Raw genomic sequence first — 25,442 nt, forward strand, 5'->3', positions numbered from 1 at the left:
GCTGCGCACGCGCCACCCGGAGAGAGCGCTGTCCCAGTGCGCGTGCGCGGCGGAGGTGCGCCGCGGCCCCGCCCCGCCCGGCGCTGTCCGAGGTGCTGCCGCGGCCCGAGAACCGACGCGGGGAGGGGCGGGGTCACGGGTGCTCTACCCCGTCCGCACACCCCCGGCCTGGGGCGTCCTCGGCGTCCTCGGGTTCGGCCAGCGCTCGCGACGGCAGACCCGGGCTGCCGGGACGGAGGTGCGGGGGCTCCAGTGCGCGAGCGCGAGCGGCGCCCGCCCCTCCCCCGCCCGGCGCTGCTCTGTGGGCCGGCGTTCGGCGGGGGAGCCGCGCCGCAGGAGTGTCAGGTGAGGGGGCGCCCGACCCAAGGTCAGCGGGCGTGGGGGCGGGATCAGGGGCCATCCCGGCTCTGTCCCCGGCGATCACCGAGAAGGGCGTGCGACCTGGCGGGGACCACGCCCTGCCCTGAACCGGCCGGGGACAGGCCGCGCCGGAGCAGATGCAAGGGGCGCCTTGGGAGATCAAGGCACCCGACTCGGGCCTCGCACTGCGCTGGAGGGCGTCACAGGGCTTCCTCCATTACCCCTCCAACCTCCCCTCCCCGCACAGATGGGCTCCCTGGAGACAGTGATAGCCTTCTCCAAATCCAGTATGTGACGCCCCGCCCCCTGCCCAGCCAGATTAGGGGGTTCTCCGCTGAGTAAAAGGATTTCTGGCCTGGCCTCCCCTGCTCTTCCTGCTTGAATCCTCAATGCCGCCCAGGCCAGCCCTTCCACACGAATCAGCATCTAGTGGGTGTCCGTGTGGGCAGCAGTCCCCTGAGTCTTGAGGAGGAGATCAAGAACCTTCTCTGTTTGAGAGGCCTTGCCACTGGAAGGTAGGTGGGCGCCCTGGGCCAAATCTTTTGCTCAGGGAAATGGATCCTGGGGGCTCAGAGTATGCCCCCTAGTTCTCGGGGTTCTTCACACACCTTCTGAGACATCTGGGAACTGCCCCTGCCTGGGCCAAAGCGATTCCATTAAAACTTTTGCTGTGCCTACTTTTTTTATTTTTTATTTATTTATTTATTTATTTTTGCGGTACGCGGGCCTCTCACTGCTGTGGCCTCTCCCGTCGCGGAGCACAGGCTCCGGATGCGCAGGCTCAGCGGCCATGGCCCACGGGCCCAGCCGCTCCGCGGCACGCGGGATCCTCCCGGACCGGGGCCCGAACCCGCGCCCCCCGCATCGGCAGGCGGACTCCCATCCACCGCGCCACCAGGGAAGCCCTGCTGTGCCTGCTTCTCTTCAGTGATCTTAAATAATCATGTGAGTTACAATTTAGAGCAAGATTTAAACAAACACCAAGGCCACTTGGTGTCTTTCCACATGACTCACTCTCCCAATAGGGAGACCAGGTGAACAGGCAGGTGTTCAGAGCAGGGACCATTTGAGGTGGGGCTGGAGGCTAGCTGATAGCACACCCTCAGCCCTACCATCCATGGCTTCATACTGGCTGGCTTCTCAGCCCAGGTCCCCACCTTTACAACTGGACTCATTGTGCCTTGAACTAGACCCAGGCCTTCTCCTCTCTCTAGGATCACAGCTGCATGTGTATAAACCCCAAAACACTACACACTCCTTCAGAACCCAGGAGATCAGTGTTCCCAGAGCCTACTAAACAACTACACTAAAACCCGGTTAGTGGCCCAAGGCCCCTCTTTCACACCCCAGCCATTCCAGAGCCCCACCTACCCCCAAAGACGGATGCACCTTTCTCAGAGCCAGCATGGAGAACACAGTCCCACAGCTTCTGAACTGGCTTTCCTATTTGTCTCATCCCCCAATTGTCTAACAATTTCCCTGAGGAAAAGCTCTAATTCTACCTAAGTTGTTCTACCAACCCCCACCCCCAGGAGGGCAGGGCCAGAGGCTGGACAAAACTGTGCCTGTGGCTGGCTGGTGGCTCCCCTGAGACCAGTTGTGCTCATGTCCTCCATCAGTTCACAACAGGTGAATCCCAGGGTTGGGGTCATAGCATGACTTCTAGAGACAAAAATGCCTAGAGTAAACCCTGGGTCAAGGTTAGGTGAGGGCAGGGACGGACACTAGCAGCGTGGAGCCTTGGGCAGAGATGGGATGGGGAGAGAAGTGGGTTGGGGTGGTGTAGGCTCTCCTGTGGCCTGTGTGGCAAGACGGAGGACATGAGAAATTCTAAACCGAAACCCGATGCCCCAGATCTTTATGCTTTTTTATAAAGGAAGGCAATGAACGTTTTATTTTATCAGTTTCTTGAACTACTTTCAAACTTCAAAAATCAGACACGGTGTGTACCTCCATCCGTGCTTTTCACTGGCTCTCAAATGTTAGGGACAGGCCTGACAACCTGTGTTTCAGGAGGCACATCCCATCGGGGCCAGACTGTAGGAAGGCTGCTGCGAAGGCTGCAACTTCGTGGCCTGCGGCCGGTCCCGCAAGAGATGGCCCCAGGGGCGCCCGCACTGCTGCTGCTGTCGCTGCTGTCACTGCCGGGTCTCCCGCCTCGCGCTGCCGCCTGCCCTGCGGCCTGCCGCTGCTACAGCGCCACGGTGGAGTGCGGCGCCCTGCGGCTGCGCCTGGTCCCGTCCGGAATCCCGCCCGGGACGCAGGTGGGCACCGACTGGGGCTGCGGGCCAGGGGTGCCCGCGACACGCAGGGATGGTGTGTGAGCCTCCCGGTGGGTGAATGGGGCGCCCTAGGGAAAAGAGAGACCCCCTCAGCGGGGTAAACGCCCGCCCTCCCTCCCTCCTTCTGGCACAGACGCTGTTCCTGCAGGACAACAGCATCGCGCGCCTGGAGCCAGGCACCCTGGCACCCCTCGCCTCCCTGCGTCGACTTTACCTGCACAACAACAGCCTGCGCGCCCTGGAGCCAGGCGCCTTCCGTGCGCAGTCGCGCCTGCTGGAGCTGGCGCTCACCGGCAACCAGCTGCGCGGCTTGCGCGTTGGCGCTTTTGCCGGCCTGGCCCAACTGCGCGTGCTCTACCTAGCTGGCAACCAGCTGGTACAGCTGCTGGATTTCACCTTCCTACACTTGCAGGTGAGGGGGGAGGAGTGGGCAAGACGGGCAAGAGGTCCTCCTGCACTGCCACCTGCCTTACCGGGCTGGAGTAGTGAAGGGGAGAAAAGGCAGCCCAGTCTAGCCTGGTAAGAAGGGGACATGTCCCTCAGGGCCCCTTTCCCTGATGACCTACTGTCCCTGCTTCAGCGACTGCAGGAGCTGCACCTGCAGGAAAACAGCATCGAGCTGCTGGAGGACCAGGCCCTGGCCGGGCTCTCCTCGCTGGCACTGCTGGACCTCAGCAGGAACCAGCTGGGCACCATCAGCCAGGAGGCCCTACAGCCCCTGGCCAGCCTGCAGGTCCTGCGCCTCACAGGTACCTCTTTCTGGGGGCAAGGGACTCTCATGCAAAGGTAGCTTCCTTGACCACAGTGGTGGCGGTAGGTAGCCGGCCCAGCTGTGGAGGGGGCTCCAGTGGCAGTGCTCTGGGGGGTCCCACCACCACCCATAGCCATGACAGAAGACTGCTAGGAGTAGGGGTGCTGGCCGGGTTACTGTTGCCTAAGGAAGACAGAAAAAGTATGAGTCCCTGAACAAACTGGACACAGCTGAGCGGCTCACACACTTTAGGGCCAGGAGAGGGCAGGCAGGAAAAAACTGGGAAGATGAGACCAGGACTGGGGACATTTCCTGGAAACAGCACCCGAAGACAAGGCTGGCAGGATGTGCAAAGTTTTAGTGCAGGTGGGATATCTATGTGCACACAGAGGTTCCCCCAGATAGCAAGACTTGTCACAGGGAGAGACATCAGAGGAGCGGGGGCTTTCTCAGAGATGGGTGAAGTAAACTGGACGTGCATCACAGAAAGGAGATGGGGGCGGGGTTGGCTGCCCACACTTAAGGAGACTGGGGTCAGAGAAGGGGTGGCAGGGGTCCCCAACTGTGGGAGGTGAGAAAGGGGCTCCTGCTCTGGCCAACAACCTCAACCACACACGCTGTGCTCTGGGGCCGCCCCTGAGCTAGCTACCTGTCCGCTGCTGCTCTGCCCACAGAGAACCCATGGCGCTGTGACTGTGCCTTGCACTGGCTGGGAACCTGGATCAAGGAAGGGGGCCAGCGACTGCTCAGCTCCAGAGACAAGAAAATCACGTGTGCAGAGCCCCCCCGCCTGGCACTTCAGAGTCTCCTGGAAGTATCTGGCAGTAGCCTCATCTGCATCCCACCCTCTGTGCACGTGGAGCCGCTGGAGGTGACAGCCAACCTGGGTGAGGACCTGCGGATTGCCTGCCAGGCTTCCGGCTACCCGCAGCCCCTTGTGACCTGGAGAAAAGTGGCGCAGCCTCGCGAGGGGCCGCCGGAGGCCCAGGCCCAACCTGGAGGCGGGGTGCCGGGCCCAGGTGGGCCCGGGGCATCCGACACGGGCAGCGGCATGCTCTTCCTCACCAACATCACCCTGGCCCACGCTGGCAAATACGAGTGCGAGGCCTCCAACGCCGGCGGCGCCGCCCGCTTGCCCTTCCAGCTTCTGGTCAACCTGTCCCAGCAGCTGCTGCTGGCGCCTGCGCCGCCCCGGGCTGGCGACCCAGTCAGCCACGAGCACCTGCCCGAGGTGGGCGGCATGGCCTTTCGCGCCCTGGGCCTGGCCACGCAGACGGCCATCGCGACGGCCATCGCGCTCCTGGCGCTCACGGCGCTGCTGCTGGCGACCATGATCTGCCGCAGGCGGCGCAGGCGCAAAAAGGCACCAGGGCCTCCCGGAGAGGGCGCGCTCTTCGTCAACGATTACTCGGACGGGCCCTGCACCTTCGCGCAGCTCGAGGAGCTCCGCGACGAGCGGGGCCACGAGATGTTCGTCATCGACCGCTCCAAGCCGCTCTTCGCCGAGGGCCCGGCGGAGGCGGCCGAGGGCGCAGCGCCCGGAGTCGCACAGGGCCTCCCGCTGCAGCCGCCTGCCGCCTACGAGATCCGTTGCTGAGGGGGGGGTCGGGGCGGACGCGCGCTGATGACGCGGGCCCCGCAGATTGGCCGGCTCGGCTCGCCCTGCGCATGCTCCAGCGCGATCAGTAAAGGGTGGAAGCTGCGCCGTGTCGCGAGCCGTATATGGGGTTCCTGGGCGTCGGGCGGGGCGGAAGCACCTGCGGACCCCTGAAGATGGAAGTTCTGGGGCGCGAACGGGCGGTAGCCAGGGTAGGCTTCCAACGCCCCACTGAGACCCTCCAGAAAAGACCCCTGCCCAAATAACCAGACCTTCAGCTCTGCAGGTCCGCCTCTGGCCCCGCCGCCCCAGGAAAAGCCTGAACCTCTCTGCGAGGAGGGGCGACGGACTGTGGAGATGTCTAGAGAAAAGATGGGGCGGCAGGCCGTTAAGACATGTCACCCAGTGGCCAGGCTGGGGGTGAGAGCAGAGCAAGAGACAACTCACTCTGACCAGTTAGGACAGAAAAATTAGCCACAGATTTAAGTTCTAAGCACACTGCACGTTTGTACCTTAACGACACCCTCTGGCCCCCAAACCTGGCCGACAGGCAGTCTCCTGTGTGCCAGGGAAAGGAGAACGTTAAGAGGCCCCAGAGTGCCTGGGAGCCCAACCCTCCTTGAAGCAGGCCCCTGTCCAAACTTCCACCCCAGAGCAGTCTGCTCTTGGGGAGGGCCCAAAGGAAAACATCCTCCCTCAGCTCATAGACCCCAGGAACATTCCAAGGAGAGAACCAGGACACCGGAGGGCAGCTAAGTGCAGCCAAACCAAGCAGGGCCATGTAGGCCTGGAATCCAGCCCTCAGGCCCACAGATGGTCAGTGAGTCAGGGGAGCAAGCGCAGGACAAACTGCACAGGGTGCTGCACAAAGCATGGGCATGCTCAAGGTGCGCCCAGGAGCCAAAAAATCGGAGACTAGTGCCTTCGTGCCAGGCCTCCAGCAAGGTCCCAAAGGCTCTGACTACCCAAGGGGCAAGAGGCCTCCAGCAGCCCTGGACCCCAGGACAGCCTAACTCTCACCCAGAGCCTGGAGATCACAGGCTAAAGTAGTCTGCAGCCAGGCGCCCATAGATGTCTGTGGTCCAGAGCACGTGGGCACGGCCTGAGGCCAGTAGCAACTGGTGCAACTCAGCCTCCACGCGGGCAAACTTCTCCTCATTGATGGAGGCTTCCAGCAGGACAGAGGCAGGCGGTGGCCAGGGCAGGCCCTCATAGCAGTCCACGGGGAAAGGGTGCACCACCGTGCGCAGCTCGGCCTGTGCCACCGAGTCCCTCAGGAGCTCCTTGAGGCCCGCCATAGACAGCGGGTTGCCGTAGAGGCCGAGGTAGCGGAGGCTGGCACAACGAGTCAGCACAGGAAGTGTGGCCAGCAGTTGGGTATCGGCAAGCTGGCACTCGGTCAGCTCGAGGTGCAGCAGCGTGGCTGCTGCTGCCTGCAGCAGACCCTGGAAGGGCTCCAGCTGGCTGCCGGACAGGTCATTGCCACTCAGGTCCAGCTTCTTGAGGTGGACAGCATGGGGGCTCCGTGCCAGGAAACGCAGGTCCTCAGGCAGCAAGGCGCAGAAGGCCAGCTCCAGGCTCTCCAGGGGGCTCTGCAGGGTGCTGCGGAGGACACAAGGGGTCACAAACAGGCTGGGCCAGGGGAAGGCCTCCTGGAGGGGAAGGGAAGGGAAGGGCAGGGCAACAGCAGGGCCTGCTCACCTGAGCAGCTGGTCCAGCCGCCCCGAGAGAAGAGAGGAGCCCATGCTGAGCTCCCGCAAACAGGTGAAGCGGCCCATCTGGGCCAGGAAGTAACGGAAGTTGTCCTCGCCGTCCACAGAGGGCTGCCGAGAGTCCCCGTGCACATAGTGTAACCGCAGGCTGGCCAGGTGCTGGAAGCGGGCCACGTGTGGGATGATGACGGACAGGCCTCGCAGGCCCAAGTTGTTGAAGCGCAGGTCCACGCGGCGCAGGCAGCCCGCATCCAGAAGCTGCAGCAGGGCCACGGTATTGCGCATGGGCAGGTCCTCAGCCCGCAGGTCCCGGCAGCAGAGCCGCAGTGGACTGCCCGCGCTGCTACGGAGTGCCTCCCGCAAGAACGCGTAAGAGGCCCGGTTCACCCGCAGGTCCACACGCACCTCCACAGGAACGGGGGCCAGGCCGGGCTCTGCAGTCCTGCCCTGCTGCTGTGCGATGCACGTGCGGGCCACAGCTGCCGTGCAGTCCCACATGCTCATGGTGCCCGGGTCCTGCTCCACGCCGTCATCCAGGAGGCCCGTCATGTCCAGCACCCGCAGCGCGTGCTTCCTGGGAGCACGGGTGGGCTGAGGCAGGAGACAAGGGAACACAGCCCACACCCACTCCCAGCCACCTTAGGACAGGAGCAACATGCCTGTTCCTGCATTGTGCTCTTGCACTAGCCTGGAACCTCTTAGGAGACCCTTTCTGCACCCCCCAGGCCCGAGGGCCCCTCCAGTGAGCCCATACCTGCAGAGGGGCTGTGTGCCAGCCTCAGTCTCCGGGGTGTGGAGCCGGGCAGTCAGCCCCAGGATCACGGCTTGCATGCTCTCTGTGCTAGGCCGCTCCTGCAGCAGGGCCCGGCTGCAGTGGGCACACTCCTGCAGCAGCTGCTGGAAGCTAAGCAGTGGAAAGGGCCACGTGTGCACCAGCTCGCGCAGCACAACGGTCTTCTTGTCCATGAAGGCCACTTTGAAGAGCAAGGGGAAGAGCTCTCGTGGTAGCAGGGGCAAGGCCTGGCAGGCAGCTGACTGGCACTGGAGCACCTGCCGTGTGCTCAGGAACACAAGGGTGTGCATGGTGCTGGGCCGGGCAGGAGGCCACCTGCAGGGAAGGGCCCTTCAGTGGGGAGGACAGACCCCAGGCCTCCACCCCCTCCACGTGCTGGTAGTGGGAAAGCTCAGCATGGTGCTCGGCACAGAGTGGAGAACCATGGCACCAAAGAGCAAGTGCTAGGTGCTTTGCCTTAGGCTAAGGGTAGTGAGAAGGAGAACGAGGCCACCCCCAGTCCCCGCCCTCCAGCACGGGGGCCTCCCTAGGGAGACAAAGCCATCGAGCAGCACATAGACAGCATGGCACCAGAGATGACCAGCTTGCCTGCGTGTGCTTTTGATGGCTGTTACTCTGCAGGGCCCACCATCTGTATTCCAGGCCTCCCAAATCACAATGCCACTTATCAGAGATCTGCTCTTCTGCCCTTCCTTAAAAGTAGGCAAAAACAAACCCCCCTATCCCCCAAGCACTAGAGAGATGGGATACTACCAGGGGGCTGGAAGCTGCATCACAGGACCCTCTCCCAGCCTCCTCAGAAGCCTTGGGAGGCTGCCCTTGGATTCTGTGCAGCACAGCAAAGAAGAGTTGGAAGTACAGATGCAGTTTAATAAACAGCAGGGCAGGTAGAAAAGACCAGAACCCAGACAACCCTGAATCCAAGGGGCCTGAGTAACCCAAGCCCTCAACACGAGCCCCGGTTCTAACTACTGTCTTCCAGGAGCATTATCAGGCACGGAGACCCTGGAGATTTACAGAAAGAATGCCTCACCCATCGAGATCCTCGCCACCTGCGTAAACGTCTCTCTCATCCCTGGAGAACCATGTTAAGAGACCAAGTCTCAAACCCATGGGATTCAGAGGCCCCAAATTAGGGGCCTTTGCTCAGATGGGTAGAGGCAGCTGCCAAAGGGACGTCCAAACTGACAAGGAGCACAGAGGAGGTGCCCGAGAGCACAGGGTACCTGGGTGTCAGCTCTGCTGCTGACTTACTGTGCGCCCGCCTGGCACCTGATCCTCAAAACTGCTTCTGGATCATCTCCCTGAAAACAGGTTAGACAACTAAGACCTAGGTCTTGCCTGACAGAGGTCACAGCCTGGGTGATGAGCTCGGGAAGGGTGGCAGCCTGGCTCCAGAGCCCCTGCTCTTGCGGACCTCACACACAAGTCCTTAGGACACTGGTTCCTGAGAAGCCCGGGACGTCAACCCTCGGCCTCGCTCTGCCTGTGGACAAATCTCGCGAGGACGATTCATACCTCGCTGTGACAGGACAGACCAACCAAGCACCTGTCACGAGAGGAAACGAAAGCAGCCAGTGTGGTCACCGTGGGAGGAGCCTCTGTGTAGTGGCCGCCGTCCCCCCCACCGGCCCGCGGCTCCGCCGTTTCCCTGAAGATGCCCCCGCCCGGCTCCTCCAAGCCTCGAGCCGCGGGAGGCTCTAAATCCGACGCCCTCCGCCTTCCGGGCGGGGTCTGCCCCTCGAAGCCTGCGCGTCGCCTCCTGGGACCCGAGGCCGCTCAGCCCGGCACCGTGCTCCGGGTCCTCCCCTGCCCGCAGCCACACCGCCTGGGCTCCCACCCCCGCCTCCCGGGCGGCGCCGTCCTGAGCGCCCGCACCGGCCTCGTGCGGCCAGGCAGAGACGGGGACACACGCCGCCACGCTCCGTCCCCGGCCGGCAGCCTGCGCTCACCGGGCCCGCAGACGCCGCCGCCGCCGTCGCCGCCGGCCCCGCCTCGCCGTACGCCGCGCCCCGCCCAGCGCCGCCGCGCGCCGCGATGACGTTACGCCCCCCATTGGCTGCCGCCTCAGGGCCCCGCGGATTGGCTGCCCCGGCCCGGCGGCCGCCGCGTCGCCCCGCCTCCAACCCCGCCGAGCGCCCCCAGTGGCTGGCGGCCGGCGTCGCCCTCCTGGCGGGAGATTCCTGGGGCGCCGGGCGCAGGGCAGGGCGACCATGGAGCAGCTGCGGGATGTGCGGGAGCGGGTGCAGGCGTGTAAAGGGGGCGCGCGTTTCGGCGGCGGAGCGGGTGGTTGCCGGGCCAGGTGCGGGCTGCCCGTGGGCGGGGATCTGAGGGAGCGGCATCCGGCTGACGCGCTCCCTTTACAGGAGGACGTGGAAGCGGCGCCCGAGGAGACCCGCGGTGAGCGAGCGGGCGCGGGGCGGAGGCAGCGGCCGGGGACGCGGGCAGGGGGCGGGCGGCCTCCATCCCCACGCCCAGCCGAGCCCTGCCTCCTGAACACCGACACACACCGTCCGGCCCCGCCCTCAGCGCTCCACCGGGACTACCGCACCCTGAAGGAGGCACTGGGTCAGGCCGGCGGCGTCGGGCCTCACGGCTCGGAGCAGTCGCTTCCCGCGGCGGCGGCCGAGGAGGTACCCGGGCTCGACATCCCAGCCTATCGGTCAACTTCCTGTATGCCGGATCCAGGAGGAGTCGTGACCCAGGCTCTGTGGGGCAAAGAACTCAGGGGCCGGGCTGACAGGGTGGAGGAAGGACAGCCCCCACCCTCAGGTCTCCGGGGCTGGAGACACCTCTGTTCCCCCCTGCGCCAGCTTTTCCGTGGCCTAGATCTCTATCGTTTCTTCCTGCAGATGCTGGAGCCCAGCTGCTGGGGGCCCCACCTGAATCGGGCCGCGACCCAGAGCCCCCATCCTCCATCAAGGCTCAGCTCTCAGGGATCTGTGCATGACTACGGGAAGAGGCTTAAGGCCAACCTAAAGGGCAGTCTGCAGGTGAGGGTCGGGCAGGCAGTGCATCCAGCCTGGGTCCAGAGCTACGCTTGGCCCAGAAGCAGGATCAGCAGGCAGCCAACCCCGTTAAGTCTTTCACACGTGTTCACGTGCACACACACAACTCCAGCATTTCCCAGAGCGCAGCTCTCCAGAAGAGCTCAGCGTCGCCTCTACTCTTGATTTCTTTTACATCCCAGCCTTAGGTTTCTCACATCGCCCAGCTGTTACAGGTGGGGCCTCCAGCAGGTTTCAGAGTCTGCAGCACCCCAAAGGCCTCAGTTCCTGCTTGCTTATCTCTCCCTCCCAGGCTGGGCCAGCCCTGGGCCGAATACCCCGGCTTACACGAAGATCCTCCTCTAAGATGCCTTCCCCAGGGCCACCAGGCACAGGAGCTGCCACCATCTCTCCAGAAGAAGTCAGTGAGGTGCCCCCCCAGCCTCCCAGGCCCGAGCTGAGGCCAGGCCGGCCCCAGCAGTTGAGGGCATCCCTGAGCCTGCGGCTGGGCTCCCTAGACCCAGGCTGGCTGCAGCGGTGTCACAACGGGACCTCAGATTTTCTGGGGGTTCCCAGGGCCTGCCAGCCTTGCCTGGGTGCAGAGGAGTCCCAGCTTCTTACTCCAGGTGTTGCATCTGTCTTCGGTCCCAGCGCTGGCCCTGAGGTGACTTTACAGGGCCCAGAGACTCCAACCCTACTAGCAGCTGGTATCAGTGCAGGGAATTCTCAGCCTGGTACCCGTCAAGGCAAGAAGCGGAGATGGAGTGGGGAGCTGGAGGGAAGCCCCGCACAGACCCAACAGGACAGCGGCCAAGCAGGACCCCTGCCTGCAGGAGCTGGGGCTGCAGTGCCTACAGAAGACTGTCCAGAGCAGCCTGTGCAGGCACAGCCCCCCAGCAAGCCCCCAGCCCCCAGGTATCACTGCCCTAGCCTCCCAGCAGCGCTGCCTTCAGTCGCGCCACGGTGGGGAGGGCTGTGGGTGCAGTCGACCTGTGCGTCTCTTCTAGACTTGCTGTCCAGAACAGGGGGAACTATGTGCGACTCAACATGAAGCAGAAACGCTACGTACGGGGCCCGGCCTCAAGGGGCAGGCTCCTTCGCAAGCAGGTGAGAAGGTGGTGCCGGATGTTCCCGCCCACCTGCCTTGCTTCTTGCTCTGTGAGTCTCCTTTGCGTCCGCACTAGGTATGGAAGCAGAAGTGGCAGAAGAAAGGAGAGTGTTTTGGGGGTGGTCAGCGCAGAGCCACAGCCCAGGATTCTTGCTCCCAGTGTGGGCAGCTCAGTCACGGGGCATCCCAGTGCCCTCAGCCAGGTGAGGCCTCTGCCCTGGGGGGTGGCTTGGGCCAGCGCTGCTCGCAGGGGTTGTTGTGCCCTCCTAACTCCTGCCCCTGGTCCAGAACTTACCCTGGCCCCTCAGAAGGAGGGTGGCAAGGATGAGGGTGGCGCACAGACCTGGGCCACGTTCAAGGAAGTATCCCAGAGAATGGGCGCTGCCTGCCGCCAACTCTGGTGAGCAAAGAGGTGGAGGAGAGGTTGTTACAAGTGGCTTTCTTGCCAGAGTGACCCCAGACCAGCCCGGAGCTCCTGTCCTACCCTGTCTTATCTGCTCTCGGCAGGTGAAGAGGACACAGAGCCTGCAGAGCCTGAGCTGCTGGTGCCCACAGGGCAGTCTGTGCCCAAGGCTCCTTGTCCGCCTCCTGTGCCACCACTCTATCTGCCAGGGCCTTTGGGGCAGGTGGTAGGTGAGTAGACGCCTACCAGCTCCAGAGCCTTGACTGGGAGGCGGGGGCGACTCGGGGCCGTGCTGACTGATACCTGTGTCCACAGACACGCCAGCTGAGGTGCTTCAGGCCCTGGAGCAGCTGGGGCACCAAGCCTTCTACCCTTTGCAGGAGCGTGTGGTCATGCGGATCCTGTCTGGTGAGTACGGCCGGCAGGGGGCGCGGTGGGACTGCGGCTGGGCCACAGAGCTGTGCTCTTGACCCTCTCGGTAAAACCCAGGTGTGTCCACGTTGCTGGTACTGCCTACGGGGGCTGGTAAGTCCCTGTGCTACCAGCTCCCCGCACTGCTCTACTTCCGGCGAAGCCCCTGCCTCACGCTGGTCATTTCTCCTCTCATGTCGCTCATGGACAACCAGGTTGGTGGACAGGGTCTTTGCGCAGGTGCAGAAGGCGAGAGCTGGTACCCGTGGCTCTGCTGACCCGCTTGGGCTGCTGCTTCTTGCCCCACCCCCACCCCCGAGTGGCAAGTCGCCAGGCCATTTTCAGCTCTGTCTATGAGCTGGCAGTGGCCCAAAGGCAGCAGGGACACAGCTGGCTAGACCCAGGCCCACCCACAAGAGGAGCAGCTTGGGGGAGGGGGCGTCCCCATGGGGACCTGTCTCCAGTGCTCCTGAGTCCAAGCCCACAGGTGGCTCTGAACCCTTAGTCACAGGACCCAGGACCTGGGTTTTTCCCCCTCTAGATCCTGGAGGGGACACAGCAGTAGTTGTCCGGCCAAACCATTCTAAGAGGCATGTGGGGAAGGGCCAGGGCTGGTGGCCTGTGACAGGCTGTGCTCCTGTACCTGCAGGTTTCCGGCTTGCCCCCAGGCCTGAAGGCGGTCTGCATTCACTCGGGGATGACTAAGAAGGAGCGGGCCTCCGCCCTGCAGAAGGTAAGGGGCCCTCACAGGGCGAGAGCGGCAGAGGCAGCAGGCAGACCCCCTGGGCGGTGCTCCTGACCTTGCCGTCATCCTCAGGTTCGGTCAGCCCAGGTGCAAGTGCTGATGCTGTCGCCAGAGGCGCTAGTTGGGGCGGGGGGCGCTGCCCTCCTCGCTCAGCTGCCACTGGTCGCCTTTGCCTGTATCGACGAGGCCCACTGCCTCTCCCAGTGGTCCCACAACTTCCGGCCCTGCTACCTGCGTGTCTGCCAGGTAAGCCTTGTGTGGGGGGGCGGGGGGGGTGCTACGTGAGCAGACCAAGGAAGGCTGGGCATCTCACCACTCCTCTCCACGCAGGTGTTGCGGGAATGCGTGGGTATAAGCTGCTTCCTGGGTCTCACAGCCACGGCCACGCGCAGCAGTGCCCTTGACGTGGCCCGGCACCTGGGCGTGGCCGAAGAGTCTATCCTCAGGGGGCCGGGCACCATCCCTGCCAACCTGCACCTCTCTGTGTCTTCGGACAGGGACCCAGAGCAGGTAAGCACGCACGCGCGGGCCGAGCAGAGGCCCTGCCTTCCGACTGCTCGTGCTCAGCCTCGTCCTCTCCAGGCTCTGGTGACGCTGCTGCAGAGTGATCGTTTCCGTGCCCTGGACTCTGTCATCGTCTACTGTAACAGACGAGAGGACACGGAGCGTGTCGCTGCCCTGCTGCGCACCTGCCTGCGTGAGGCCCAGGCCCCAGGATCCCGAGGTGAGGTGGAGGCAGGCCTGCACTCCACAGATGGGCCCCGGGCACATGCCCGACCTGACCATCATGGGTCTTCCCTGCAGGCCGAGCCCCGGAGGCTGTGGCTGAAGCCTACCATGCCGGCATGGGCAGCCGGGAGCGGCGGCGGGTGCAACGGGCCTTCATGGAGGGCCGGCTGCGGGTGGTGGTGGCCACGGTGGCCTTCGGGATGGGGCTGGACCGGCCAGACGTGCGGGCCGTGCTGCACCTGGGGTTGCCCCCAAGCTTTGAGAGCTACGTGCAGGCTGTGGGCCGGGCTGGGCGTGATGGGCAGCCTGCACAGTGCCACGTCTTCCTCCGGCCCCAGGTGGGTACCCGTCCCCCCACCGCTCCCCCAGCCCCGCCCCCTGCTGCGGCCCCTCATTCATGCTGCTCTGCTGCAGGGTGAGGATCTGTGGGAGCTGCGCAGACACGTTCACGCCAACGTCATCGACTTCCTCGCCGTGAAGAGGCTGGTGCAGCGCGTGTTCCCTCCCTGTGCTTGCGCCCGGCAGCCCCCAGAGCAGCAGGGAGACGAGAGCCAGGAAGAGCACTCGGCCAGGGTCCTCGTGGCTACATCTCCCCAGGACACTGACCATCCCAGCCTCGAGCACACAACCCGGTGCCCGGGCCACAAGCGGGCGCTCCCGGTGCAGCCAACCGTGCAAGCCCTGGATTTGCCCGAGGAGGGTGAGGAGCAGGGAGCGTGGGGGGGGGACACCCCAGCACCCCCGCATCTTCTGAGCCCTGCTCTGCCCCCAGCCATCGAGACTCTGCTGTGCTACCTTGAGCTGCACCCACAGCGTTGGCTGAAGCTGCTGGCGCCCACCTATGCCTGCTGCCACCTGCACTGCCCCGGGGGCCCCACCCAGCTCCAGGCCCTGGCCCGCAGGTGAGCGCAATCCCACCCCGGGCTCAGGACCGGGACAGAGAGCCAGGGCTGCCAGTCACACGTCTCTTCCCCTGGTACAGGTGTCCCCCACTGGCTGTGTGTTTGGCCCGGCAGTGCCCCAAGATGACAGGTGGGGGAAGCAGTTCTGTGGAGCTGGACGTGGTCGAGCTGGCAGACTCCATGGGCTGGGAGCTGGCCCCCGTGCGGCGGGCTCTCCACCAGCTGCGGTGGGATCCAGAGCCCGGGACAGGTGCGCCCGCCCCCAGCCCTGCTTGCCTCCTGCTTGCCGCCTTTCTGCCAGTTTCTGACACCCTATCTGGCAGGTGTGCCTCAGGGCACGGGGGTGCTGGTGGAGTTCAGGGAGCTGGCCTTCCACCTGCACAGCCCCGGGGACCTGACAGCCCAGGAGAGGGACCAGATCTGTGACTTCCTGCACGGCCGCGTGCAGGCCCGTGAGCGAGAAGCCCTGGCCCGCCTGCACCGCACCTTCCGGGCTTTCCACAGGTGCAGGAGGGGCTGGGCAGGGCCTGGGCCACCCCATCCTCCCCAAGGTGGGCCGCTCTGACAGGTTTTCCCCACCCCAGCGTGGCCTTCCCCAGTTGCGGGCCGTGTCTGGAGCAGCCCGATGAGGCACGCAGCGGCAGGCTCAAGGCCTTGCTCAGCCACTACTTCGAGGAGGAGTTAGAAGCACCGGGGGGCGTGGAGGCCGAGGAGGACCCTGAGCCAGGACAGGCCAGGGTGAGTGTCAGGGCCTCCGGGGAGCGGGGAGGGGGAAAGGAGGAGAGGAGTTGCAGAGAGGACGCACCCCTGGCTGCAGGCACACACCTGCCTCCTGCCCCTCACCGAGCACTGCAGAACAGCATGCCACGTGTCCCCACCGGCAGCTCCAGGACTGGGAGGACCAGATCCGCCGGGACATCCGCCACCTCCTGTCCTCGTGGCCAGAGCAGCGGTTCTCGGGCAGGGCTGTGGCCCGGATCTTCCACGGCATCGGTGCGGACCTGGGAGGCCCAGCCCTGAGCAAGGCGGGGGCTGGGGGCAGACCTGGCCGGAGTCGTCAGAGCCGTGTCTCCTCCCACTGCAGGAAGCCCCTGCTATCCGGCCCAGGTGTACGGGCGGGACAAGCGCTTCTGGAGAAAGTACCTGCACCTGAGCTTCCATGCCCTCATGCACTTGGCCACAGAGGAGATCCTGCTGTGGGGCTGCTGACCACTCTGCCACGGAAGGACCCAGTTCCCCCACGTCACAAGCACGGGCCTGAGCAGGGGCTGCGTGGCCACAGCATGGGGGGGTGTCAGGTGCAGCAGGTCCTCGAGGCAAAGATGGGCGTAGATATCAGTGGCCAGGACAGCGACCCACCACTCTGGACAAAGGCCACCACCAGTAGCGTGCAGAATAAAGTACAGAATAAAAGATGCTCGAGCCATTTTCAGGAACCCTTCTTCCAGCGCGGACAATCCCCCAGTCTGAGGACAACCTTGCACGTCACTCATCCCGGACACAGTCCGAAGGCACGCTCCACTTTATTGATAAGTCTGGCCACCCAGTTCAGGCCAGGGTGTTGGGTGCAAGGCCCAGGTACAGCATGGGCATGGCTGAGAGAGCGAGGAAGACGGAGAAGCAGAGGCGTGGCCCCAGGCTGTCAGCCAGGGCTCCAGCCAGCGTGCCCATCAGCAGCTTCCCCAGCAGCTCCAGAGTGGCCAGGAGACTGTAGTGTGTGGCCTGCTGGGGGAGGGGGAGTCACGTCAGGACCTGCTTGGACTCCAGTCCTGCAGCCCCTGGTGTTGCAGCCACATCCCCTCACCTGCAGGGCACTTGGTGCCAGCTGGCTGCAGCGCATCATCAGGGTGAAGGTGGTGGTTGTGACCAGGCCCCCCAGGAAGTGCTGCAGACACAGGCTCAGCAGGGCTGCACCTGGGAGGGCTGAGGTCAGCAGGGCCCAGGACTCCAAGCTCCTCCCCCCTGTGGCCCACCCCTCACCTCTCAGGACTGTGCTGGGGGCCAGGCTGGCCCCAGGGCTGTCCAGGTGAAAGAGCACGGCAGTCTGGCAGGCCAGGCCCCCAAGACGGAACTGAAGCGCTGACTTCAACAGGGGCAGTGGCTGCCTGGGGTGGGGTGATGGGGCAGGTCAGAGGGCGCGGGGAAGGAAGGGGAGACAGGTGGGTGGGGCAGGCTGAGGGGGGCTCACCGGCGCCTGGCCAGGAGGGCCCCACCCAGGGATGAGCCAGCAATGGAGCAGGCCACAGCGCCCACACCATTCCACAGCCCCAGCTCTGGGGCAGAGATGCCGCAGTCCAGCAAGAGCAGTGGGAACAGGCCGCTGGTGCCCTGCTCGCCTGTGGAGAGAGTCAGCAGGGATGGTTGGCACACCTCCACCTGGGTCTCAGTCATGCTCCCCCAGCCCTGCCTTTTTCCTGGGCCACAGATGCCAGGAGACAGCTGGGGCTGGGCTTCGACGACGCTCAGGCTCAGCGTGAAGCAGCTCAGTGAGGCCCAAGGGAGTGTGGCTGGAGCTGGACCTGCAGAGGGCCGGGCTGGGCTCCAGACTTCAGGTCAGACCCCAAAGAGGAAAGGCAGCCCTGCAAGTGAGTTCCAGGGCTCCTGGGGACCCACCCGTGCTGTTCCTGACTCACCCAGCTTGTAGGTGAGCACGAAGCCCACTGTCCACAGGGTTCCAGGCACGGCCAGCAAGTCCTGCCCAAGGTGCAGGGTGTGTCGGGGGTGTTCTGAGGGCAGAGGTGTGGGAAGCTGTTGCAGGGCTGGTGCCACCCAGGTCAAGGCAGCAGCCAACCAATAAGTGGCAGCCAGGAGCAGAAAGAGCAGGGGCCAGGATAGGGTGGGCACAAAGGCCAGCAGCCCACCCCCAGCCAGCACCGCCCCCAGCTTGTATGCGACCACCTGCACAGTGTTGCCAGGCCCCAGCTCTGCGGGCTCCAGGAGCCGTACAGCCAGCGTGTCCAGGGCCACATCCTGCACAGCTGCAGCCAGATTCAGCAGCAGAAGCAGCCCCGCCACCGTGACAGGCAGACCGGCCTGACCAGCTGCGGCGGGAGGGTGGGATGCCAGCAGCCCACACACCAGGCCCAGAGCAGCTGTGCTGAGCGTCAGCCAGGCCCTTGGGGAGCCCCGAGTGTCCACCAGCGGGGCCCACACAAGCTTGAACAGCCACGGTGCATACAGCGCCTTGGCCAGTCCCACGCGTGTCAGGGAGAGGCCGCGGGCCCGCAGCAGCACGGGCAGCAGCCCAGACTGCAGCCCATAGGGCAGGCCCTGCACCAGGTAAAGGCCGGCCAGCGGCAGCAGCTTCCCACGCATGGCGAGGAGGCCGGGCGCTGGGGCGGGGGCAGGGGCCCAAGCTCTAGTGGCTGGGTCTGGGTTCAAGGCTGGCCGGGGCGGCATGAGAGGTTCCACTCAGAGTAGGAGCAGGGTGCTTCCGAGGGGGCGTCCGGTCCGGTCGGGATGGGGTCAGGGGTCTCAGAGCGGCACGGCTCTGGGGCTGGGCCAGGGTTGGACAGGCTGGCGTCCGCACCCGCGCCCTTGGGTCCTGGGGGCGTCAGAACGCCAAAGAACTGCAGGCCTCCTCCACGGCGGCGCTGGGGCAGCGCTCTGGCCCGGGCGGCGCAACTCGGAGACGCGGCAGCCATAGAGAACGCGGGCGGGCTAGAGCGCCAGCCGCCTTCTGGCGCCCCCGGTGGCCAGCTGTCCTCGAACGTCGGAAGCGGCCGAACCCGCAGCCCATTCAGGTCCCTCCCAGGGCTATCAGATCCGGTCCCCAGACCCTAACAATCCGGAAGTGCTTCCTGGTGTCTCACCTGGAGTCTGGTGGCCGCAGGGTCCACTGGGCCCTCCACGGAGGACCCACTGTCTACTACCGCTTACATCGGGTGCTGGACCCTCACCTCGCTGTGCTAGTGGTCTCGGCGCCCTCCCCAGGCCAGTGGCCACAGAGCGTCGTGGAAGGCAGGAAGTTCGTGGGAAAGGCCTGAGCCCACGTTCAGCCCAAGGAGGCACCCGGCTGCTGCCCGAAACGCCCTCTAGTGTCTAGCGACAAGGCCAGGAGAGCCAGTCCAGGCCGGCCCCAGCCTGACCCCAGCTGGCCTTGGGACGAGAAACCTGCGCCTCCCGTCCTCTCCTGTCTAGAGCCTTGCTGTGTGGGGCACCGGAGGCCCAGGGGAGATAGTGAAGCAGGGACTATGGTTAAGAACCTCATCCAGAGTGGAGCTGGGGCCTTGGCCAATACTCTCCCTAAGCCCGTGGGTCGCTGAGGCCTGCCAACATCTAGACCAACTCGCAGACACTTGAGCCAAGACGTTCCGTCAGCTGCTGAGGCCACGGGGAGTGAGCTTCCTTTCATTTCCACACATTTTGGGGGCCCAGGTTTCCTCATCTATGAAATGGGAACTACAGTGCCCACCAGAGAGGGCCCTTTGTGCAGTGATCCACAACAGTGTCTGGCATGCACGTCCTCGCACGCCAGTGTCAAGGACACAAGGCTGCCCGCCAGCCCCCAGCCCAGGTCCTTCAGCCCAGAGCTCCACAGGGCACCTCTTCCTCGGCATCTTCCGTGCCCTCTTCCCCGGAACTTGCCTTTGGGTGCCCCAGCTCAGGAGGGGGCCTCCCCTCTCACTGCTTCCCAGCCCAAGAACTGCATTTGCACGTGGATGTCACACACAACACGACAAAGCGAGACCCGTTTGCTCTTCCTCCCCTCCCTGCTCTTGGGCCGGCACCACCGCTCCTCCAGCTGTCCAAAGTGGCAGCACCACTGCCCGCGCCCAGTTACGGGAACCAAGACTGCCCCCTTGAGTCCTCACGGTCACTCCGCTTCCCAGTGCTCACCCCATCCCGCCAAATCCATCCTGTAAGAAGGTCACCTCCCCTGGAAGCCCTCCCTGACCACTCCTCCTGGGCCCCCAGGCCTGCACAGAACCCCACACAGAAAGGCAGTCAGGAGCGGACAAGGCTGCGGGGGCGCATACAGGTGTGCACACAGCCTGCAAGCAGCCAAGCCAGCCCACTGCTTTATTAGGGGCCTGAAGAGAGGGGGGGCCCAGCCACACAGGCAGCAGGAGCAAGTCCAGAGGGCTCCAGAGACCCCAAGAACCCGAGCACTGTCCGCCCGGGGTCGTCCCTGCCGGTCCAGCCTGGCCCCCAGCGGTGTCCTCAGGAGTACTCGCGGGTGAACTTGGCGTGGAACTGGCTCAGCGTTTCCAGCAAGGGCCGCAGCTTCTCCATGGGGGGCAGAATGGTCATCCTAAAAGGGGGAAGAAGGTAAGCGAATGGGGTGGGGGTCGCGGGGAGGGGCTGCGGGGGCCCAGCCTCACCGGAAGTGGTAGGTGCCTTCCCGCTGCCCGAAGCCACTGCCAGGCACCACGCAGATGCCGGTCTCCTCCAGGAGGCGCAGGCAAAAAAACATGTCGGGAGCCAGGCCCAGCTCCTGGGGGCGGGCGGGGGGGCGGGTCAGGGCGGGGCGTCCCAGGCCGCGCGGGCCCCGCCCCGCCCCGCCCCGCCCCGCCCCGCACGCCGCACGCCGGACCTGAGCGCGCTGCACCGCACGCGGGGGCAGCTGCACGCGCGGAAAGGAGTACATGGCTCCCTGCACCGGGTTGCAGCGGATGCCTGGAGCCTCGTTGAAGACCTGCTCCATGAGCTTGGCCTTGGCCGCCAGCTCGGCCAGCACCGCCCGCCTCTCCTGCGGCCGTGGAGGGAGGGCCGGTCAGGCTGGGCCAGGGGCGCGGCGCCCTGACCCCCCGCGGCCCCGCCCACTCACCGCCTGGAACTGCGCGAAGGAGGGGTCGGAGGGCGCGGGCGGGCTGACCGCCACGTCTAGCAGGACCTGGCCCGGCGTGGGCGGGCACAGGCGCACGCTCCGCAGCTTCTGCATCTGCTGCTGCACCGCTGCGTCCATGTTCACCACCTCCACGTAGCCGCCGCGGAAGCCGCACCTGCGAGGCGAGGGCGGGCGTCGAGGCAGGGCCGGCAAGGAGGGGCCGGCCTGGCGGGCGAAGTGAGCCAGGCCGCGGCCCGGGTGCCCGGCCCCGCCCGCCCGGCCAGCACGCACTCGCCCATGTAGCCCTTGGAGACCGAGTGGAAGGAGGCGAGCTCCTGCCGCGTCGCGTATGGCGGCCCCATCTCCGTGAGCACCTTCTTGAACGAGTGGAACTGCGAGCCCTCGGCGTACACGTTGTCCTGGTACACCTGGACGGGCGGACGGGCGACAGCGGGGTGCGTCACGGGGGCGCGCGCCGCCGCCCTCCGACCCCTCCCTGCGGGGGCCCCGGCCAGCACCTCATCGGCCAACAGGAAGAGCCCCTCCTCAAAGGCGAAGCGGATCACGGCCTCAATGCACTCGCGGGTCTGCACCTGACCTGGGGCACAGACGGGTCCGGGGTCAGCTGAGGGGGCGCGCTGCTCTCCGCGGGGCGGCGGGCGGAGGGCCAGGCTGACCCAGGCGCAGAGCGCAGGGGTGCCTGTTCGGGCCAGGGCGGTGGGGCGGGGGCGGGTGGGGGCGCGCACCGGTGGGGTTGCCGGGGTTGATGATGCAGAGCGCGCGGGGGCGGCAGTGGTCACGTGCCTGGAGCAGCGCGCGCCGCAGCTCGGCCACGTCGAGCGCCCAGGCGCGCTCCTCGTCCAGGTAGTAGTCCACCTGCACCGCGTTGAGCTCGGCCAGCGCGGCGGAGTAGAGTGGATACTGAGGGATGGGGATGAGCACGCCCGTGCGCGTGCCACCCTCGCCGGCCACCAGCAACTTCAGCAACGTCTGCGGGTGGGATAGGGAGGGGGGGTTGGCGGGCCGAGGGCTGCACCCGTCCCCCGCCTCGGGCGCCGCCGTGCCAGGACGAGCAGACCCGCTCGGCCACGCACTAGGAGCCGCGGTGTCTTCCCGCGCTGCCCCGGCCTACCACGATGGCGTCGCTGGCCCCCGTGGACAGGAAGATGTTATTGGGGTCGGCGGGAATGCCTCCATCGCGCCGCTCAATGTACCGCGCCACGTCCTCGCGGATCAGCTGGGTGCCAGAGCTGATGCTGTAGGCCCCTGGGCCCGGGGACAGGAAGGACAGGGTGGGAGTGCGGGTGGGACAGGTGAGGTCCCCTTGCCTCCCTCCCGAGGAGACCCGCCCCTTCCAGCGGGCAGATCCACCGTCTCTTGGGACAGCCTCCTCCAGCGCCTACCCCTGCCCCTCCCTGGGGCTTCGGCAGGTTCTGGCACTCACCCAGGCTGTGGCCCCCACATGCCTGCAGGATGCGCTCCGCCCTCCTCTTGGCGTCGTCGGGGAAGTCAGGGCTGTTCAGGAGATCAGGGTGGACGCAGAGTGCCAGGACCTGGGAGGAGCAAGTGCTGGGGCCAGGGCACGTGGGCTGACAGGGAAGGGGTGCAGGGCAGTACTGAGCCTCACCTGGCGCAGGAAGGTGATAGGCGTCTGCCCCATGGCCTGTGCGTCCCCGATGTTGGCTCGGATGACCTCAGTGAAGGGCTTCTTTACGCCCTGTGGCGGGGGGGGGGCGGGGTGGAGGGGGGTCGTGGGCAGTGACAACGGACTTTGTGGCTCCCACAGGCCTTGTCTTATTCGGCTCAGGGGTGGGGGGAGAGTGGGGCCAGCAGCGCCCCGGCGCGGCGCTGAGGCGGTGGTGCGGCCCAGGACCCTACCTGGCGCAGCTCCTGCTCCAGCTCCAGTGCGCGCAGCACGATTGGGCCTCGTACCGCGTACTCCACCTTCCGGACACACGGGTTCATGGTGTCCAGCGTCAGCACCTTCTCCTTCAGCCCATTCGTTGCAGCCTGACTGTGGTCACCTGTTCTCAAGGCCATGACCCTGCTCGGACCGGGCAAGAAGAGGACTCAGGAGGCGTCAGGATCCAGAAGTGTGGGTGAGGGAAGCTGGGTCCCGGCTTGGTTGGTCAGGGCTGGGAAGGGGGCACCCACTTCACTGCAGCCTGCTGGCCCCACTGAAAGGGACAGAAAAGGCTGAAGGAGCCGGGCCCGCCAGGCCCCGCCCCGCCCCACCCGTCTGGGCACAGTTCTGCCCACAGGGAGTGGGTGAGAAGACAGGCGGGGCTTGGGGTGAGGCCCAGTGCCCGCCCAGTGTCCCCATGACAGGGGAGCAGGAGAGCCACATGGGAGGTAGGGACAGACGGAAGGGTCCAGCAGCTCTGAGGGACTAGGCTTGGGGGAGGGGAGGTGGGCCGAGTGCCCGGAGGGGTTGGCAGAGCCTGGCAGAGCTGAACCTGGAGGGGAGAATGAGGCCTGGGGCCTCTGGAGATGTACCCCAGTAGGGCACGGCCGAGGCCTAACCCTTTTGGACCCCCCGCCCCCGTCTTTGCTGGGGCCAGCAGAGTAGGCCTGTCTCCCGGGTGACTGAGCCAGGCCTCAGGAATCCTGGGGCTCTCTGGCGAGGGGAGTGAGGCTTCAGATGCGGGGGTTCCATCTGGCCCCTCCTGTGCTGGGGACCATGGCCCGGGGCAGCAGGAGTCCTGGGGCCGGACCTCGGTCCCCCATCAGTGCTGCAAGGCTGGAGTCTTTGGGTTGGGGTGTTGGGGGAGGGGCAGGGCAGCTCTGGGCCTTCGCAGGGCCCTTGGACACCTCAGCTACTCTGGGCTGCTGTCCTGCCGTTTCACCAAACACACACCAGCCTGGGGCTGCCCTTGGGGCCACACCACAGGCAGGGTGACCTAAGCTTCCCTTCCCTGTGGCTCGTGATTGGTGGAGAGAGTGGGAAGCGAGCCGTGATAAGCCCTCAGGGCCCCACCTCCACAGGCCCTGCCGGGAGCTGATACGCCACGCCAGCGCCAGGATCTGGCTCTGCAGTGAGGGTCAGGAAGCAGCAGGCCCTCTCAGCTGAGCGGGGCTGTGGCTGGCTGGTCAGGCCTGGGGAAGGCTTAGCCCCTCTGCTCCTGCCGGCTGGAGGGGAAACGGGAGGCCAGACGGCAGCCTCTCACCTGCGTCTCCTGCTCTGCTGCCGCCGCTGCCACCTCTGCCTCCCAGTGTGCAGGCCTCTCTGGGCCCCGGGCTGGAGAACAGGTTAATATGGGCCCAGCCGCAGGCAGAGCCAGGCCCCGCCCGCCCCCTGGCAGCAGGGCCATGTGGCAGCTGTGGTGGCAAGTGGACCTTGGGCAGTGCACCGCCCCACACTCTAAATTTAACCAGCAGCCTCCCCGCGGCCCCCACCCCCACCGCTGTGCGGAGGACACCCCTCCAACCGCGGATGCTCAGGGACGGGGGCGGCCTGTGGACGCTGGGCTGGCCGGGTCAATGTCCAGCGGAGAGGGTGACCCAAGCCCATGCCACCCAGCACTGGTGGCCATGCCAAGCAACCTGCCCTGGACAGATGAGCTTGCAGTGCCCCAGCCCTCCCCAGTGAGGCCCCGAAGGGGCCCTGTCACCCTGACACATCGTGCCCGGTCAGCTCAGAGCCTCAGCAGGCCCTGCTTGCCGGCCTGAGCAGAAGCTGGCAGCCAGGCCCCGAGATCGGGGCCGCACGCCAGGAACGGGGAACCCGCCCCCCACCAGGGAGGCTTCCAACGCCAGCCTTGTAGCGCTCTGACCCTCTGGCTGTTGCCCAAGAGTCTTACGGAAAATACCCTCTCCTTTTCCAAGCCAGGATCCCTGCCCCTCCAGCATGGACACCCCCAGCCCTGGCCAACAAGGAGTGTCCTTCTGAAGCTCCCTGTTCCCCTCAAGAAAGCAAAGAATTGCAGAGGCGTCTCCAGGAGGCTGGGGAGGCAGGGTGCAAGAAGCACTCGGCCTCTTGCCAGGGGCCGTGGGCCTCACGCCCACACAGGGGCGGGGCACCACAGGCAAGCCCCAGCACGTGCCCACAGCCCTTAGGTGCTCACAGGGCCAGGCGCACCCAGGCCCAGCAACACGGCAGCTCCCCACCATGGCGGTGGCGGCCCAGCTGAGACACACGACAGGGCAGGTGGCGGAACGGCCCTTTATTGAGAGTCACAGAATGAAAGTAGGTCTCCGCAGCCAGGTGTTTCCCAGGTACAGCCTCTGCCACAGGCCCGTCCCCAAGGAAGGAGGGGGCTGGCAGCCTAGCCCGGAACACACGTTGCGGCACGCAGAGCAGCGGCCCTGGGCCTGGCAGTGGGGCCTTGGCCACCCAGGCGCCAGCCCCTCACATGAGCAGGCAGCACGGCCTCTTCTCCACGCGGGCTGCTTCTGAGGGGGCTGTGAGTCTGAGCAGGGGTGGGTCTCCACCAGCCCCGGAGCCACACTCCAGCTGGGGGGTCTCAGTGTCCACAGGCAGTTCAGACTCAGCGGCCTCGAGCCCCTCAGGCGGGGGTCGCTGCAGCTTAGCGGCAGCCCGCTGACGCTTCAGCTCTGCCAGGGTGTGGGGGGCCTTGGCCTGGACCAGGGCGTCAGGGGTGGTGTTCTCCAGGGAGCTCAGCTGGTAGGAGACACTTCGGTCCAGCCGCTTGGAGTACAGGTGCCGCCCGGGGGGCGCCCCCACTCGGCCGTTGTGCTGCCTGGCCGCCTCTGGGTCCTCCTCCTGTGTGGGGAGCACAGGCCCCGGAGGCCATCAGGAGGGTCCCCTCTGGCCTGGGGTCCCGGGCTGCGTGGCGGTCCAAGGGCAGAAACGCGGGTGGGGGCGGCAGCTGACGCCCACGGGGCGCGAGTCTTGCATATGGGGGCAGGGCCACTGGTCCCACCAGCTCCTG

General features: G+C 65.7%; 6 protein-coding genes across 45 annotated transcripts in view; 2 read left to right on the forward strand and 4 right to left on the reverse strand.

The window, feature by feature from the left end:
• Positions 1-37: 37 nt before the first annotated feature.
• LRRC24 (leucine rich repeat containing 24) lies at positions 38-5,095 on the forward strand. Of its 8 annotated transcripts, none has more exons than XM_067712477.1 (6): positions 352-1,305; positions 1,893-1,989; positions 2,347-2,624; positions 2,776-3,054; positions 3,223-3,391; positions 4,068-5,095. In XM_067712477.1, the coding sequence occupies exons 1-6, from the start codon at positions 1,132-1,134 to the stop codon at positions 4,988-4,990; spliced, it is 1,920 nt and encodes a 639-aa protein (XP_067568578.1). In that variant the 5' UTR covers positions 352-1,131; the 3' UTR covers positions 4,991-5,095. The 8 variants fall into 8 exon arrangements, with proteins under 8 accessions (XP_067568583.1, XP_067568585.1, XP_067568578.1 ...); XM_067712478.1 differs by having other exon boundaries at positions 2,374-2,624; XM_067712482.1 differs by lacking the exons at positions 352-1,305; positions 1,893-1,989 and adding an exon at positions 38-345.
• Positions 5,096-5,450: 355 nt separating this feature from the next.
• On the reverse strand, positions 5,451-10,177 carry LRRC14 (leucine rich repeat containing 14). Of its 17 annotated transcripts, none has more exons than XM_067712497.1 (5): positions 10,047-10,177; positions 8,529-9,044; positions 7,457-7,810; positions 6,692-7,276; positions 5,451-6,592 (listed from the first exon to the last, which is right to left on the reverse strand). In XM_067712497.1, exons 2-5 carry the CDS (start codon positions 8,606-8,608, stop codon positions 6,025-6,027), a joined length of 1,587 nt encoding a protein of 528 aa, XP_067568598.1. In that variant the 5' UTR covers positions 8,609-9,044; positions 10,047-10,177; the 3' UTR covers positions 5,451-6,024. The 17 variants fall into 17 exon arrangements, with proteins under 17 accessions (XP_067568598.1, XP_067568602.1, XP_067568599.1 ...); XM_067712501.1 differs by lacking the exon at positions 10,047-10,177 and adding an exon at positions 9,448-9,470 and having other exon boundaries at positions 8,529-8,799; XM_067712498.1 differs by lacking the exon at positions 10,047-10,177 and adding an exon at positions 9,448-9,464.
• RECQL4 (RecQ like helicase 4) lies at positions 9,610-16,206 on the forward strand. Its single transcript, XM_067712464.1, is given in 20 exon segments — positions 9,610-9,744; positions 9,862-10,488; positions 10,796-11,413; positions 11,416-11,589; positions 11,667-11,793; positions 12,098-12,223; positions 12,309-12,401; positions 12,483-12,619; positions 13,054-13,137; positions 13,222-13,395; positions 13,480-13,659; positions 13,732-13,873; positions 13,954-14,216; positions 14,293-14,578; positions 14,651-14,780; positions 14,861-15,030; positions 15,104-15,284; positions 15,365-15,518; positions 15,665-15,773; positions 15,865-16,206. Coding segments are annotated over 20 exon segments (3,936 nt in total). The 5' UTR covers positions 9,610-9,708; the 3' UTR covers positions 15,990-16,206.
• Positions 16,207-16,284: 78 nt separating this feature from the next.
• Positions 16,285-18,448, reverse strand: MFSD3 (major facilitator superfamily domain containing 3). Of its 2 annotated transcripts, none has more exons than XM_067712521.1 (5): positions 17,414-18,448; positions 16,969-17,116; positions 16,761-16,885; positions 16,585-16,694; positions 16,285-16,502 (listed from the first exon to the last, which is right to left on the reverse strand). In XM_067712521.1, the coding sequence occupies exons 1-5, from the start codon at positions 18,177-18,179 to the stop codon at positions 16,329-16,331; spliced, it is 1,323 nt and encodes a 440-aa protein (XP_067568622.1). In that variant the 5' UTR covers positions 18,180-18,448; the 3' UTR covers positions 16,285-16,328. The 2 variants fall into 2 exon arrangements, with proteins under 2 accessions (XP_067568622.1, XP_067568621.1); XM_067712520.1 differs by having other exon boundaries at positions 16,285-16,505; positions 17,414-18,446.
• Positions 18,449-18,689: 241 nt separating this feature from the next.
• On the reverse strand, positions 18,690-23,864 carry GPT (glutamic--pyruvic transaminase). 6 transcript variants are annotated; one of them, XM_067712518.1, is made up of 11 exons: positions 22,429-22,728; positions 22,178-22,267; positions 21,995-22,103; positions 21,683-21,816; positions 21,297-21,540; positions 21,069-21,148; positions 20,842-20,978; positions 20,551-20,725; positions 20,317-20,472; positions 20,105-20,217; positions 19,723-20,034 (listed from the first exon to the last, which is right to left on the reverse strand). In XM_067712518.1, exons 1-11 carry the CDS (start codon positions 22,588-22,590, stop codon positions 19,944-19,946), a joined length of 1,491 nt encoding a protein of 496 aa, XP_067568619.1. In that variant the 5' UTR covers positions 22,591-22,728; the 3' UTR covers positions 19,723-19,943. The 6 variants fall into 6 exon arrangements, with proteins under 6 accessions (XP_067568616.1, XP_067568618.1, XP_067568617.1 ...); XM_067712515.1 differs by lacking the exons at positions 20,105-20,217; positions 20,317-20,472 and adding an exon at positions 23,718-23,864 and having other exon boundaries at positions 18,690-20,034; positions 22,429-22,594; XM_067712517.1 differs by lacking the exons at positions 20,105-20,217; positions 20,317-20,472 and adding an exon at positions 23,528-23,545 and having other exon boundaries at positions 18,690-20,034; positions 22,429-22,594.
• An 834-nt stretch (positions 23,865-24,698) lies between these two features.
• PPP1R16A (protein phosphatase 1 regulatory subunit 16A) overlaps positions 24,699-25,442 on the reverse strand; it is a 28,943-nt gene continuing 28,199 nt past the window's right edge. For all 11 annotated transcript variants that reach the window (XM_067712491.1, XM_067712486.1, XM_067712495.1 and 8 more), the window contains one exon: positions 24,699-25,273. In XM_067712491.1, coding sequence (XP_067568592.1) covers positions 24,899-25,273 — 375 coding nt within the window. In that variant the 3' untranslated portion in view covers positions 24,699-24,898. The remainder of the gene's footprint in view (positions 25,274-25,442) is intronic.

Source organism: Pseudorca crassidens, chromosome 17, assembly GCF_039906515.1.
Source record: "Pseudorca crassidens isolate mPseCra1 chromosome 17, mPseCra1.hap1, whole genome shotgun sequence".
NCBI classification, from domain to species: Eukaryota; Metazoa; Chordata; class Mammalia; order Artiodactyla; family Delphinidae; genus Pseudorca; species Pseudorca crassidens.

Excerpts from the sequence above, each read along its gene's own strand:
- LRRC24 (XM_067712477.1), top strand. The coding sequence starts at position 1,132 with ATGCGCAGGCTCAGCGGCCATGGCCCACGGGCCCAGCCGCTCCGCGGC. Across the intron at positions 1,990-2,346 it reads CCTCCATCAGTTCACAACAG|GGACAGGCCTGACAACCTGT; the intron begins GTGAATCCCAGG and ends CTCAAATGTTAG. Across the intron at positions 3,392-4,067 it reads GCAGGTCCTGCGCCTCACAG|AGAACCCATGGCGCTGTGAC; the intron begins GTACCTCTTTCT and ends CTCTGCCCACAG.
- LRRC14 (XM_067712497.1), bottom strand. The coding sequence starts at position 8,608 with ATGGGTTTGAGACTTGGTCTCTTAACATGGTTCTCCAGGGATGAGAGA. Across the intron at positions 7,811-8,528 it reads GGTGGCGAGGATCTCGATGG|GTGGCCTCCTGCCCGGCCCA; the intron begins GTGAGGCATTCT and ends CCTTCCCTGCAG. Across the intron at positions 6,593-6,691 it reads CGGCTGGACCAGCTGCTCAG|CACCCTGCAGAGCCCCCTGG; the intron begins GTGAGCAGGCCC and ends TGTCCTCCGCAG.
- MFSD3 (XM_067712520.1), bottom strand. The coding sequence starts at position 18,179 with ATGCCGCCCCGGCCAGCCTTGAACCCAGACCCAGCCACTAGAGCTTGG. Across the intron at positions 17,117-17,413 it reads CGTGCTCACCTACAAGCTGG|GCGAGCAGGGCACCAGCGGC; the intron begins GTGAGTCAGGAA and ends CTCTCTCCACAG. Across the intron at positions 16,695-16,760 it reads CCCCAGCACAGTCCTGAGAG|GTGCAGCCCTGCTGAGCCTG; the intron begins GTGAGGGGTGGG and ends CAGCCCTCCCAG.
- GPT (XM_067712515.1), bottom strand. The coding sequence starts at position 22,590 with ATGGCCTTGAGAACAGGTGACCACAGTCAGGCTGCAACGAATGGGCTG. Across the intron at positions 20,726-20,841 it reads TCCAAGGGCTACATGGGCGA|GTGCGGCTTCCGCGGCGGCT; the intron begins GTGCGTGCTGGC and ends CTCGCCTCGCAG. Across the intron at positions 20,035-20,550 it reads CCTTCGCGCAGTTCCAGGCG|GATGACCATTCTGCCCCCCA; the intron begins GTGAGTGGGCGG and ends TCCCCCTTTTAG.